Source organism: Arachis duranensis, chromosome 10, assembly GCF_000817695.3.
Source record: "Arachis duranensis cultivar V14167 chromosome 10, aradu.V14167.gnm2.J7QH, whole genome shotgun sequence".
In the NCBI taxonomy this organism is placed as follows: domain Eukaryota; kingdom Viridiplantae; phylum Streptophyta; class Magnoliopsida; order Fabales; family Fabaceae; genus Arachis; species Arachis duranensis.
Genome location: NC_029781.3, coordinates 36,510,359 through 36,526,044, shown reverse-complemented (window position 1 = coordinate 36,526,044; position 15,686 = coordinate 36,510,359). Strand labels below are relative to the sequence as shown.

The 15,686-nt window shown below is 34.8% G+C and overlaps 1 protein-coding gene across 1 annotated transcript; it reads left to right on the top strand.

The window, feature by feature from the left end:
• The first annotated feature begins 3,219 nt into the window (after nucleotides 1–3,219).
• LOC107469704 (autophagy-related protein 2) lies at nucleotides 3,220–14,407 on the top strand. The gene is given in 15 exon segments (XM_016089085.3): nucleotides 3,220–3,658; nucleotides 4,220–5,304; nucleotides 5,687–5,835; nucleotides 5,996–6,168; nucleotides 6,278–8,730; nucleotides 8,732–9,308; nucleotides 9,414–9,526; nucleotides 9,911–10,118; nucleotides 11,473–11,586; nucleotides 11,765–11,872; nucleotides 11,956–12,088; nucleotides 12,608–12,807; nucleotides 13,340–13,536; nucleotides 13,623–13,837; nucleotides 14,144–14,407. Coding segments are annotated over 14 exon segments (5,784 nt in total). The 5' UTR covers nucleotides 3,220–3,454; the 3' UTR covers nucleotides 13,693–13,837; nucleotides 14,144–14,407.
• Nucleotides 14,408–15,686: the final 1,279 nt, after the last annotated feature.

Sequence of the window (15,686 nt, the reverse complement as noted above, 5' to 3'; positions counted from 1 at the left end):
AATAATTTTTTTAAATAAAATTATTAACAAATACAATAAATCGTAAATTACTTGTTATTTAATTTTTAAAAATTTGAGTTGTTATATTTAACATAGGATTTTTTGTCACATTTTATGGTATTTAAATAAAACTTAAACGATATTTTAGCCGATTTTTTTTCCAAACTCAAAACTACTAAAAGACCTTTTCCTCACAAGCTTTCAAATTCAGCCACAATGAGTTCAGCTCCAAGTAATTCAATTCACCAAATCAATTCCAATTAACATACATTTTTACCCTAGTAACATGAAATTAAACAAATCAGCACTAGGACTTATCAAATTCAACTAACCACAAAAAGTTTAGTGATTTCTTACTTTATCCACTGAGATTTGTGATGAAACCCAGCAATAGCTCGTACTAAACCACTCATAAACAACCAAAATCTCAATATCTCAATATACATCCAACCAAGATGTGAATTGAAAGAAAAAATAAAACTAGACAGTAATCTTCGAGGTACTTACTATAATACCTAGATAGAATTGAAGAGGATAAGAAGAGCAACGCATGGCTGCAAACGACTTGTCAATCAGAGCTCCAAAGAAAAAAGTTATGGAGAAAAGAAGAAGATGGTGAATAGTGCAAACCCTTTCTTCTCTTCTTCTCTCCAAATCTGCGCTCTCACTTTTTTCAAGAGAAAATTCTACTCCTATACCCTGAGAGATGCTAAAATGATACTTTTGTCCTCTTTATTTGTAAAATGCACATTCTCATCCCTTATAATTTAAAAAAAAAACCTCCTCTTTAATCCATTTTAAATTTTTTATGTTAACTAATGTTAACTTTATCCATTTTTCAAGAAAAAATAAATTATTTTTTACAAAAATATCCGTTAACAAAAATTTTATTTTGTTGTCATTAAATTTTACTTACCAAAATACCCTTTAATAATTTTTTTATTGATTAGATTGTATTTTTATCAAAATATTTTTTAAAAAATTTAGTAATTAATTTTTTTTAAAACACCCTTCAATGATTTTTTAATTATTAAATTGTGATTTTATCAAAATTTTTAGAGTATATACCCATTTTGGTCCTCAAAGAATTTCAAACCAGACATTTTAGTCCCCAACTAAAATTAATTACTCGATTGGTCCCTAACAATTAATTCCGCCAGTCACTTAGGTCCTTGGCTCCGTTAACTCTAACGGAAGATAAAATAGTCCCTGAAAAAACTCTAATATGAGACAAAATGATCCCTGACAACTCTAACAAGGGACAAAATGATCTCTGACCCATTTATTCGAAAATGATATTGTTCTTTCCCAATTTTTATCATATCTTGCATAACCCTAATATTCATACTCTCCTTCTTCATCTTCACAGTCTTCTTTTCTATCTTTTCATTCCTCCTCTTTAACTCCAAGATTAAACTATGGTGTAATTATCACACGTGTCGCACCTACCTCAACATGTCATGAACCGCACACTTCCTAAATCTTTGTGACTGGTATATCTACCTCCTTTGCACTTCACCCACCAAAAGCATTCACTTCCACATCCTTGATAATATCATCTCCAACCCTGACAACGTCTACGACATCCTCAAGACCATGTTCCACAACTACTTCAAGGGCACGCCTTTCTCCACTCTTCGACAAGCAATATAGATTGTTGGATATTAGGACATCATGATCAACCTATCTCAGACAATTATATTATTATTATTATTATTATTATTATTATTATTATTATTATTATTATTATTATTATGACTTTTCTCCTCAGGATATGTTGAATTCGATTTCTCATTAATTCCTCCTTTGCCAAATTCGAAAACATCTTGCAGGTTGTCTAATTTTCTACAATTCAAAATTTTCGATGTCAAATTTTGTGGTTGCTGTTTCTCAACTGCCATTACAAATAATGAACTGATATTGACTTCATCTTTTTTTTCTTTTTGAATACTCTCTTGCAATATACTCGTAACAATCACAGAGCCCACAAACTAAATACAAACTTTCATATTCAATATTATATTCAATTTCATTTACTACAATTATTCGCGCTACTGATAAACCCAAATCGATCTGAAAACAAGTACGAGTGTATTTACCCTTCTCTACTGATTTTGATGCAAAATCGATCTTAACGGAGTTACTTATCGCTAAAACTATCTTATTCATGAATTTTCCATGATAATACATGAGGTAACCATGTAATTCTAATCCACCATACTATGGTGGATCCAAGAATCTTTCACCCGCTCTAAAAGAAGAATTTCACAGTTTGATTTTTACATAGTGGCTATTCATCATCCATGATTTTTCTAACAAAATTCTGTCTCTTTCTTCTACCGTATCAAACTTTGTCAAAAATAGCCATATCCCACGTCAAGAAGTTCATAGCCACACTTCATTCCAAATACCGTGAAGTTTGTATGACAAGACTGTGTAGTTTAGATTAAAAACTATAGCGTCCTTATAATCAACAAAGAAGTATAGCCAATGAAAAAGTGCCTACAACTTTATCGCGAAATGATACCCTACCTTGTGTTGGGACTTTCTTGACACCCAAAATAACTGTCACTCAGGAGTTAGCGTTTAGAAGAGAGATTGAGACTGAAAATAGAGATTGAGAAAAACTAAAATAAATTTTAGTATTGTGTTTAGTATAAAATGAGAGATAAAAATTAAAATAAAAATAAAACTCTAATTTAATTTGTATAAAAAATAAAAATAAAATTAGTTAATTAAAATATAAATATTTTAAATATAAAATATTATTAAAATTTTAATATTTATCCCAAAAAATTTCAATCTCTTATATCTTTAGTTTAACTTTAAAAATAAAAACTAAAATTTTAATATTAATCTTTAAATTAACAAATATAATAATAAATCTCAATTTTTCAATTTCTATCCTAATACTTTCAAACAAACACTACCTCGCCGTAACCGTACTCTCAGAAAATATTAACCTGCCAAAAGGATTGATTGATGACAGTAAAGTATTAAGAAGCCAAAATCAAATCAAAATCCGAAAATAACAGTAAATAAGGCTAAATCTGTTTTATATTTTATTTTTAAAATAATGATGATGAAGATAAGAAAAGGTTTGCTACGAAGATGAGGCAAATACTGAAGCTGAAACAAGAAAGATAAAATAAAATAAAATAAAATAAAATAAAATAAATAAAAGATAAAAAAAAAAAAAGTTGAAGAAGGAGACTCCTATTGAAAAGTTTTAAAACACCTTTCATTACTTTAAGTGGTTGTGTTCCCCTTCGTATGGAGCTTTATTATCGTTGCGCGTCGCCGCCGCCACCACCATCCTCTGCCGTCGCAATCCACCGTTTAATTCCTCTGATTTTGCCCTTCCTGTTCCTAGCATCTCACCATAAACCCTAATTTTGCTGAATATTGTTCGCTAAGAAATTCTTTTCAAGTCTCCGCCGCAAATTCGAAAACGATGTTTCCTTGGAACATTGCGAAATCGGCGGAGGCCATGTTCTCGCGGTGGGCGCTGAAGAGGGTTTTCAAGTTCTTCCTGAAAAAGAAACTGGGGCAGTTCATCCATGGTGACGTCGACCTTGATCAGCTCGACGTGCAGCTCACCCAAGGCACCATTCAGCTCACAGATCTTGCTCTCAACGTCGACTTCATCAACGCCAAGGTATTGCTCTGCTACTCTCTCTTGTTTTTGTTTTTTTTTTTAATGCTTTTCAATTTAGTTTCCGTGTTACGATAACACTCTGGTTTGTTTTTAATGTGATGTGATGATATCGATGAATGAACAATGGATATAGTGTGTGCATGTTTGGATTTGATAAATATTTAGGGGAATTTTGAATTTTGAAAATGTCCTAAGTGTGTGGGGGGTTTGATTACAAGTAGTTTTAAAAGGCAAAATAAGTTAATGTCAGCGGTAATTAGATAATGGAATCTGTTTCCGCCTCATCATACTCATGGAATGCAATGCTTCGAGTTTGATGCTTCTTTTAAATTGGTTGTTCTAGCAATAAATGCGTAGTTTAGTTGTGATTGAAGGACTGGGGAATGGGAGTATGAAAAACAAAATCAGTATTCATTGAAACTGATTCCGTCAGTTGGCGCTTGTTGGAGAGAGTAATGTGAATTCATGAAGGCGGCTTTAATTTTTGTTGCAGAGTAACCCTATATGTGTTTTGCTTATATTGACTAACTTTTTGGGGTTCTTCTGCTCATGTTTTTACAGCTTGGAAAGACAGCATCCTTGATAGTAAAAGAAGGATCAATTGGCTACCTGTTAGTTAAAATGCCTTGGAGTGGTAAAGGTTGTGAGGTTGAAGTGAATGAGCTTGAACTAGTGGTTTCTCCCTCCACAGATGTAAACTCACGTGGTGGAGATGAAGCTTGTGGCTCTGAAAATAATGACAATCAACATGCCAAATATAGTTCTACTAGAAGTGAGCATGAAATGGCAGATGATTCTCTGAAGTCAACTTCAATGGATGTTCATGAAGGTGTTAAAACTATTGCAAAGATGATAAAGTGGTTGCTCACCAGCTTCCATTTGAAAATAACAAATGCAATTGTTGCTTTTGAACCATATTTGGGGGGTGTAGAGCCCAAATCCGAATGTCATCGTACCTTAGTTCTTCGAATTTCTGAAATACAGTGTGGAACAAGTCTGGCTGAAGATGCTGACTCAAAAGTTGATGTTCTTGGAATAAGCCAGTTAACCAATTTTGTAAAGTTTCATGGAGCAGTAGTTGAGTTTCTCAAAATAGACCGTGAAGATAATGAGTTATCCTTTCAACCTGTTTTAGGAGCAGGAAGTGGTGAAACCATTTTGAGGCCAAAACAAGCCACATGCCCAATCATGACCGGGAGACAAGATGGATTTGGAGGGAATGTAAAATTAAGTATTCCTTGGAACAATGGTTCTTTAGATGCTCGCAAGTTGGATGCAGATGTTTATGTTGATCCCGTGGTGTTAAGATTTCAACCTAGCACACTTAAATGGCTATTGTATTCATGGGAAAGTTTTAAGAATGTGGGTATGACTGGCAAAGGTAGCACAAATAACAATTTAAGAGGATCTTCTCAAATGAATTCAACTTTGTCATTCCATTCAGCAGATTCTGTTCCTATTGTGAATGCCACCAATGAAATGATAGCTGATCATGGTAATCTGCCAGCTGATTACACTTCTTTGACTCAACCAGAATCCCCTACTGAAGATTTGCTTCCTGCGCCTCATCTTATATCAGATTGGGTGCCACTTTCTACTCGTAAAAATCATAAAGATGGTATTCAAGAACTTGACTTTGGAGCGAGGCAGGTTCTCTTTTCTTATTTTAAATGCCATAGTTGTTCAAGAAGAGTGGAAGTTTGACCAATGCTTGATGCTGAGGATATAATTGTTAATATTTTCCCTGTTTATGCTTTGTTTTTGTGAAGCAGCACAGCTTTCTAATTATTCATTTCCTGTTGATTGAACAACCCATGGAGAAACTCCAGTTGTTTTTTATTTTACTCTTATTTATCTATCACTATGATCCTCATAATGTTTCTTCCTCTTGATAACTATTATTTACGTGCTAATCAAATCACATCTGCTTTTTTTTTTATCATTTTGTAGGGGTTCTTAACATTAATGATTCCTTTATCATAGTTTTGGATATCACTAAAAATTCTGTTCTTATGCGCAATATTGCAGTGTGGACCAATTTTTTGAATGTTTTGATGGAATGAGAAATTCTCAATCAGCTTTAGGGAGCAGTGGAATGTGGAATTGGACATATTCTGTTTTTAGTGCCATTACTGCTGCATCCACCCTGGCTTCTGGATCCATGCATATTCCAACTGGTACTTTACATCTAGTCATGGAAACTTTATTTCTTCAATTTTATTTTACACTCTACAAATATATGGGGCTCTTATATCCATTATTTGTTACAGAATACATAAATATTTCTTTCGATAATATGCTGGTTACTGATTTGTTCTTTATGACATTACTCAACAGAACAGCAACATGTGGAGACCAATCTCAGGGCAACTTTTGCTGGAATATCTGTTGTTTTGCCCTTCTGTGATGAAGAACAGGAACAATTTTGTGACCCTAAACTTGATAAACTGGGAAGATTTAAGATTGACTACCTTGGTGCAACATGCAATAAAATTGTTCTTACTTTGCAGGTAAGTTCTGCACTCTCTTTACCTGCCTTCCAGCATCATCTACCCATATATTCTCTATGATATTTGATTTTGATTTTTGAATAAATTCCACACATTGTAACTTCAACAGGTATGTCCTCAAGGTATGACTCTTAATGGAACAGTGAACCATGCAGAGATTGCTAGTTTCTTGAACAATGGAGTTGATGCAAAAGATCAAAGTGCTTTGGTTCAAAAACTACAAGTTAAGGTTCTCGATGCTCTTCCTCTGTCTGCATCATATGGTCTACATTCAGATTCATTGATTGGGCCAGTTGCAACAGATTTTCCATTTGAAAATGAGGATTTCTTAATGAAAGTTACATTGTTTAGAACATTTGGTATCACCAGTTGCAAGTTTACTATGCAATCAAGTTCATCAGATGGTTGTCTGACTGGGCAGACATCATTCTCGTTGATCCTGCCCCCATTTATTTTCTGGATAATCTTTCCTGTAATAAATGCACTAGTTGGCCTGCTAACGGAAATTGGGAAATCTCTTCAATTGCATGATGAGGGAAAGGGAAGTGTGTCTAATGCAGATAAGAAGTGTGGATCATCTCTGAGTGACATGGAAGGAGGTTCTGGTCCTTGTGTCACATCCTTCTCCTCACCAAGCTGTTTGCATGGCGATATATCTATTTCTAATGCAAGGGTAATGCTTTGTTTCCCTGTTGAAGGAGGCGAAGATCATGCAACATTCTTTTCGTGGGCACAGTTTATTACTCTTGATTTTACTTCATCGCCTTTGAACAAGGGCTTCCTTCCAGATGGTACTCAAACCTCAAATGCAAATTCAAAGAAAAGATTTTCTTCGGTAGCTGCACAATCTCTTCAGTTGAAATTTTGTGATTTAGATGCTTACGTGATCACATCAAGTGATGACAGTGTTAAAATCATCTCCTATAATGCGCAGCATGAGAAATTTTCTGCTAGTCGGATTCTTTCTATTGCATGCAAAAGAGATTATTACTCTGTTGTTAGTGTAGTTTGGCAGGCTGGTCAAGTAACTGGGCCTTGGATTGCAAAGAAAGCTAGGTTATTTGCTCATTCAGAGCTAAGGGGTCAAGATGATAGTTCAGGAGGAGGGTATGAGTTCGCATCTGCATCAACAGTGAAGGACCTGGAAGATTGGAAATCTCAAACTGAAGAAGAGATGGTTCTAAGCTCATCATTTTTCATGCATGTTCATATGTCAAAGGTTGTGATTAATGTGAGCGATTCCCAATATAAAGGCATACATCACTTGTTACACCAGATGCTAAATGCTTTGGCATGTCCAACTTCTCAGGAAACTAAAAGTGAGAAAGAATCTACTGTCTCACAATCATCAGTGGTTGTGGAATGTGATTGTGTAGAAATTCTTATTAGTAGGGACACAACTGAGACTGTCAGAAGTTCTATGCAGAGTGAGCTTCCTGGAATGTGGCATCAATTCAAGCTGAAGGTTCAAAGGTTTGAATTACTATCCGTCACTAATACTGGGGGTATCAACAATGCTGGTTTCTTCCGGTTAACTCATGGAGAAGGCAAGTTATTTGGGTTTATCACTGGAGTTCCTGATAATGAGTTTCTCCTGCTTACTTGTAGCAATACCTCCGTTAAGCGAGGTGATGGAGGTGGTTCTAATGCATTATCTTCTAGGGTTTCTGGTTCTGATATTATCTATCTGTCTGATCCTGAGAATTTCCATAATATTACATCTATAACGGTCAGTTGTGGCACTGTAATTGCAGTCGGTGGTCGTTTGGATTGGTTTCATGCAATATCATCTTTTTTTAAGTTGCATGCTTCTAATACCAAAGATGTAGATGGTACCACTATTTCGAAAGAGGAATCATATCCTTCTTACTCAACTTCTTTTGTTCTTAGCTTGATTGATATTGCATTGAGCTATGAGCCTTATTTGAAGAATCTGGTGGTTGAGAGTGACCTTCCCAATTCAAAGTCTAGCTTTTCTTCACAAGATATGGCTGAACAATATGTTGCTTGTCTATTTGCTGCCTCCTCCTTGACTCTTTCAAATTCAACATTGGAAGCTTCAGTAGAAAGTGTGTTTCAAATTAGAGTGCAAGAACTGGGGCTTTTGCTTCGTTTAGTGTCTGAGCTGAATCAATTCTCTGGCACTTATAGTGTTGGGCATCTTCAGAAAAGTGGTTATGTTAAAGTTGCTCAGGAAGCTTTAATGGAGGCAATTCTGAAAACCAACTGTCCTAGTGGTCTTCTATGGGAACTTGAATTATCTAAATCTCACCTTTGTGTGGAAACTTGCCACGACACAACAGCTACTTTGATTCGTTTGGCCACTCAACTTCAACAGTTATTTGCCCCTGATGTGGAGGAATCTCTTGTTCATTTGCAGAATAGGTGGGATAATGTTCAACAGGCACAGCAACAGGATGAATTTTATGATGAAAATAAGGATTTTAGCTGTGAGTCTATGGCTTCAACTACTCAACAGCTTGCTTCAAAACCATTTTCAAAAGATGGATCTGGTATATCAGGCCTGATGGATGAAATATGCGAAGATGCATTTCAAGTAAATGTCCATGCCTGTAATAGGCCCAGAAGGTAGTCATACTTCATTTCTTCAGGAGGGTTGCTTTCCAGAGATTATAGAAAGCTATATTTTGTCAGACTTATGCCCTCTGTCAGAGTTGTGCGTAGGTATACATTCTGATGAGCCTTCTCTTCAAACATTGAGGGATGTAGAACATAGAGATATTGGTAAAGAAACTGGTGGATGGTATGGAGGCAACTCTTTTGAAGTACTAGAAAATCACATTTCAGAGGAAAGTGAACAAATTGGATTGATAAAGGCTTCAGATCATATCATGATTCCATCCAATGAAAGTTCACCACACAGTGAGCCTTGTGGCCGTGTGGTTCTTAAAAAAATTGATATAAGATGGAAAATGTATGGGGGCTTGGACTGGCCTGATTCAGGAAAAAGTGGACAGCATTCTGGCAGAGATACAGCTATTTTGTTGGAATTGGCATTGTCTGGCATGAAATTTCAGTATGATGCATTTCCCGAAGGTGGATTACTTGTATCTAAGATGTCTGTGTCTGTTCAAGATTTTTATCTGTATGACAGAGGCCAAGATGCACCTTGGAAACTGGTATTTTTGAAAATTCATATGCTTTCAATTACATAACTTTATATCAAGCATATTGGAACTTGCAAGTTCTGGAATTTTATAGTGCTATACTTTTTGAATGGGAAGGTGCTAGGATATTATCACTCAAAAGGCCGTCCTCGGGAATCTCATTCAAAAGCATTTAAGTTGGACTTGGAGGCAGTGAGACCAGATCCTCTAACTCCCCTTGAGGAGTATAGGTAAGAGTATTACAATATAATTCCAACTGTTTTGCAAGGTGATGGAAGATTTTTTTTTTTTAAAATATAGATATATAATCCTCATATCATTGGGACTAAAGATTTAGTTGTTGTTTCGACTTGCCACAAGGAGCCCTAGATAATTGTTCTTGTTTGCTAAAAACATTATTGTGTTGGCTTGTGAGTTTTGCAGTGCATGATTACCAAGTTGTCTTTTTGGGTTGGGATCTACTTGTGTTGTTATATATTTGAGATATTAGTTATCTTGGTGTTTCTTTTCTCATCTCAGTTTATTTGAGGGAATTACCTATAAATTTTAATATAGTATATTGGAATAAACAAGAGGAAGAGATTCATAAAATTCTTTTATTTTCTCCTTTTCAGGTTAAATGTTGCTGCTCTGCCTTTACTGGTGCATCTACATCAATCCCAGCTTGATTTTCTTGTTAATTTCTTTGGGGGAAAAGCCTCATCAAATGATCAGTGTCCTAATAATTTCCAAGATTTGGAGGGTTCAAAATCTTTGCTAGCGAGAAGTAATGATCTCGAACACTCTTCAATTGCTCAGGAGGCACTGCTTCCTTATTTTCAGGCAAGCGATGTTCTGTAACATTCTTAAATTTATAATTTCTATGTTTTGCTTTACATTTTTAATAATTATCTCTTGAGATTGTGGATTTTAGGTAGGAGAGGAAGAATAGAGATAAGATGACAATACTGATACGATTATGTTGTGATACCTATTTATAATAATATGAAATGGCTAATCATAGGATAATCGAAAAAAAAAAATTCAGAAGTGGTACTAGGAGATATCATAAAATATACTCTCTATTTCTAATACCCTCCACAAGCTAAACTTAATAAGCTTTAAGCTCCTTACAATTTAACCCTTGAAAATATAAAATGACCTCCATGAAGACCAGCAAGGCAACATAGGGATGCTGGAATATGTCTGAAAATTAGCATAAGAAGGTAGTTGGAATGACCATCAACTTACCAACTTGTTGGAGGATTGCATGATTTTGAAGAAGAAAGGCAACACACTTATCAGTTGAGTTTTTCAAACAGCAACCAAGGCTGTAAATCTACAATGAAGGTTGGAGAACGTGCACCGAAGGCAGCGAATGTTTCATTGAGAACCACAGGAAACCTTGAATAGTTCTGAAAACTTGGAGGCTTTAAGAAGCCTCGAAGTGGACTGAGTGAAAAGAAAAATAGAATTTTGCCATTAGTTTAATTCACAATGAGAGGTTGGAAGGAAAACACAACCTAATATTCTTCATGTTGTAGTTGTCGGTAAATGCACAACATTGTAGAGAAGGTGGTGAACAATCGCTTTAGAAAATAATATGAACAACAGTTCCGAATTATGGGAACTTGGTAGCTGAAAGGAAGGCCATAAGTCACGTGGGTTGTTCTGCTCTGATACTATGTTGAAATTGTGGATTTTAGAGAGGAAGAAGAGAAATGAGATAATATGAAATACTGATGATTATGTTATGTGTTATAAGAGGCACACTTATACCTATTAATAATAATAGGAAATGCCTAATCCTATCAAATAAGGAAACAATCACAGAATAATAAAGAACTTAAAAGTTAATCCTAAGAGATATTGTATGATATGCTAAGATATGATAGATATATATATACTCCTTATTTCTAACATTATTCTTTAATTTACTATGTTCTGCTATGAGGTTTGTCAAGAAACACGGAAATCAAATTACTAAAAATGCCATTCAATCTATTATTTTCACTTATGAAAGGCTGTCGCTCATTCGATGCATCATGTTGCTGATTATTTTGTTTTCTAAAGTGTCTTCTTCAAGAAACACTGGTGTTGAATCTGCATCTTAGACTTGATAAAAGACGAGTTAATCATATGAAGCTGTCTTGTATATGATAATATTAATGTATTGGTGCATTCATTTTGGTTTCAGAAGCTAGATATATGGCCTATTCTTATTCGAGTTGATTATAGTCCCAAGCACGTAGATCTAGCAGCATTAAGACATGGAAAATATGTAGAACTTGTAAATCTTGTCCCTTGGAAGGTAATCTTTCTATTTATTTTATTTTTTTCCGCTATTCTATGTAATTTTCTTAATCCTTCCTACTATATAGTTGTCTGATGGACTATGTTGACATTGTAGTAAATGTTTATTAAAAAGGTTCTTTTTCTTTGGACGTGTTATTTGAACTTTTTGATGATACATCTGTACTTTGTCTCAGGGGGTTGAGCTAAACCTGAAACATGTTCATGCTGCTGGCATCTATGGTTGGGGCAGTGTTTGCGAAACAGCTGTTGGAGAGTGGTTGGTAGATATATCACAGAGTCAGGTGTGCTAATAGACAGGGATTATATTCCTTTAGAATGTGATTAATATTTTTGCCCCTCATAATTCATAATTTTCAATACGTAGGTTCATAAAATACTGCAAGGGCTTCCTACTGTACGCTCATTAATTGCTGTTGGTACTGGTGCTGCTAAGCTGGTTTCATCTCCAGTTAAAAACTATAAGAAGGAGCAGAGAGTGCTCAAGGGATTGCAGAGAGGTAGGTTAATTCTAAAATTTCTTCAATCCTTTACGCATTTGTTGGATATATGTCCTAGCAAAAAGCAGCTTAAGCATTATGAGTTTATCAAAATATTTGGAAAAATTTGTTGGTAATCAGAAAGTGGCTTTCATTATCTATATGATCTACAATATCGAAAAATTGATAATATTGAGCAAAACTTTCCTTCTTGATGAAAGATATCACTAATTTCTTCATTTGTTTACTGTTGCAAGAGGAATGTCCTGTCATTGAGTTTAATATTACTTTGTACAGTGTATGATTAGCTGAATTGATTGCGAGTCAGCATCGTGTTTAATTGCAAGAACTTAATACAAATTAAGGAAGTCAATTTTGATGCTCCTTTGGCTGGGATTTTTTTTAAGTTTCCATCCTATATTTCATAGAGAAGTACCGTATGATTATAAAATTGTTTGGTCAGTTTTCTGGTCCGCTGAGTTCTAATGTTAATTTGCCTAACTTTGGTTTAGTCTTCATAGAAGTTGAATATCTTTTCAGGTACCATTGCGTTTCTTCGAAGCCTTTCTCTTGAAGCTGTTGGGCTTGGAGTTCATTTAGCTGCTGGAGCCCATGACATTCTGCACCAAGCAGAGATCCTTGCAAGCAAACCTTCTCCAGTTTCTTTCGCTCCGAAAGATAAATTGAACACGGATGTTCGATCTAATCAACCTAAAGATGCCCAAGAGGGAATTCAACAGGTGGGATGGGAAACTATATATATATACGCGAATACTTGCAAGTTTAAAAATTTAATTAGATCCTTATATTAGATAAATTTATAATTAGATTCTTACTAGTTGTAATATTTGCTTTTAGAATGTTTTATAATTCATCCTACCTCAAACACAAACGAATATTTAAAAAATGTTTATCTATATAGGGACTCAATTAAAAATGTTTAAACTATAATAATGATCTAATTGAAAATTTGAAAAACTATAAGGACCAACAGAAAAATTAAGCCATTTGAGTATTCAGAGTTGGTTGTGGCAAAATTATTGTCCTTAATGAATGCGTTATACATAATAAACCATGTTTTCATTGTTAGTTATGTTTCTTGCCTCATTTAGCATGTGATTAAGTTTCAATTACTCCTTATTTCTCTGGTAAGAATTTTTATTATTATTATTATTATTATTATTATTATTATTATTATTATTATTATTATTATGTTTTTTTTTGGCCTTTTATCCTAATTACATAAAGGTTTTTCCCTTCTTGACTTTTCAGGCTTACGAGACCCTCAGTGATGGCTTGGGAAAATCTGCTGCTGTGTTGGTTCAGAACCCCTTGAAAAAATACCAACGTGGCTCTGGTGCAGGACCCGCATTGGCAGCTGCAGTTCGAGCAGTTCCTGCAGCCACCATAGCTCCTGCTTCTGCTTGTGCCAGTGCAGTACACTATGCTCTTCTTGGATTCAGAAATAGGTTTGCAATGAATTTGATTTTAGATTATTCTTTTTCAGTTGATAATTCTAGAACCAGATATGACTATGCCGTTTTTCACATTTCAGCCTTGATCCCGAACGTAAACGAGAGTCCATGGAGAAGTATTGTCCGACACAACCATGGGATGAAGAATGATTAATGATGGCAATAGCGAATGTTAAATATTTCTTGCTAATTCTTTGTGCAGATTATTGTGTGAGGATTGAGTAGTTGATAGTCTTGCATATTGACAGGAGATTGAAGGAGCTCTAAAAATCAATGGCAGTGTCCTGTGTATCATGTGAGTTATCTCTCCTTTGTTAGTAGATAGTTGATCTTCCCTGTACATGATACATGATAGGGTTTAATGATGTCGTCTGATCCATGTAGCCTACCCCATTTAGTGGGATAAGGCTTTGTTGTTGTTGTTGTTGCTGCTGTTGTATACCATTCTCATTATGCATAATCCTGTCGTAATATGTTTACCTTGATAACGATGATTCTGAATGTTGCGTTTTGAGTGAATTGACTTGTTATTTATGCTTGTAGAGTTGAAGTGTTACTTGGTATCTCATTTCCCACTTCTGAATGTGCTCATTAACTGCAGATCTGTACAGTAGCGGAACCGGGCAGTGAGCTGATTCTTATGATCAAGATTAATTGTATATATACCGTAAATAGGATGGTGCTTCTTATCCTGTCCTTATTCAAACGGCAGTCGTAGTAGGTATAGTGACCCAATTGCTTTAGCCTATAGTTAGATCGTGTACAGAATTATTTAATATCATTCTTTCAAAACCTTGATAATGATATATCCATGTATATTACCATTATTTGTTGTAAAATGTAGTGTGCAACGTTATTATTACTACACCTTACTGTCCAATTTTTTAATTTACTTTGCCATTATTTTCTTGCAATGTTTTAACTCTCCTCTGTTAATAGGGAGTGATCATTAGTAACTGATTATTGTCAATTCATGTTTGCTTTTCTGTGCATATTTTAAGCTCATAGGCACTATTTGTATCTAATTCCTATTGACTTATGTTGTGATTGGCTCTTGGCCTCAATAGAAGCCTCGTGTTGAGCATTGGCTTCAAATGTGATCTAAGAGTATACAAGTATTGACTGCATATGCGCTTCGGTATATGGTTTGAAATGTGGCATCAATATGGCACCGTAGTTATTGATGCAGACTTACACGTGATGCACAAAGTGCGTGCACCTTTCCAACTTCCAAGCTTTGGGAGAAAAGTGTCTACAGTGATATGGCTTCTTCCGCTACTTAATTTACTAGAATGCAGTGTACTTTGGTATCACATTGGTGGAACTCCCTGCTGTTTTACTTGAGAGGCATGCTCTTAATTTCAACATGCCAAAAATATTATTTATGTCCATGTAAATCTTCGTGTATCTGTCGCTACATACTCCAATAAATTATAGAAATTGAATAATCAATTTTGGTTAGTCAAGTGGTTAGTTTATTTGTTTATTTAAATAGGTGTTGCTGAGTTTGAAATTTTGAATCTCGTCTTATGCATATAATAATACATTGGTTAGTGATAGACCTTTAGATTTGTTTTACCAAATTTGAATTGAACTTGATGGGGGGCAATGAAACCATGGCAAGCTTAACTAAGCTTGAGGAGCTCACCACACTTTCCAGACCCTTTCCATCCTCAGTTTTTGCAGTCTCCGGCTGAATTGCGAAGACTCCCGATAAATTTAACTGTGAACTCATTCATACCACCGTTAAAATTCAATTATTTTTCATGAAGGTTTTACATTGCATGCTTTTTGTTATAGAGACTTTTTACGAGTCATACTCATTGATTTTTCCTGAAAGTGAACTCGAGCGCCCATGAAAATTCACAAGCGATTAGCCACGGTAAAAGTTGCTTCATGCTGTAACTACTAACGAGTAGGGGAATATTTCGTTCTGCCGTCATAAAAATACACTTAAATGATATAAATACTTAATCGCTCCTATAATATTACGTATGAAACTTAATCGCTCCTATGCTTGGTTGTATTTCAGTCACATTTTCAAAGCAGATGAAATCGTATTGAATAAATACTTTAATTTGACATATTTTTAATTTAAAAAATTTCAAAGACATTTAATTATAATGTTTACATCACTATTGTTA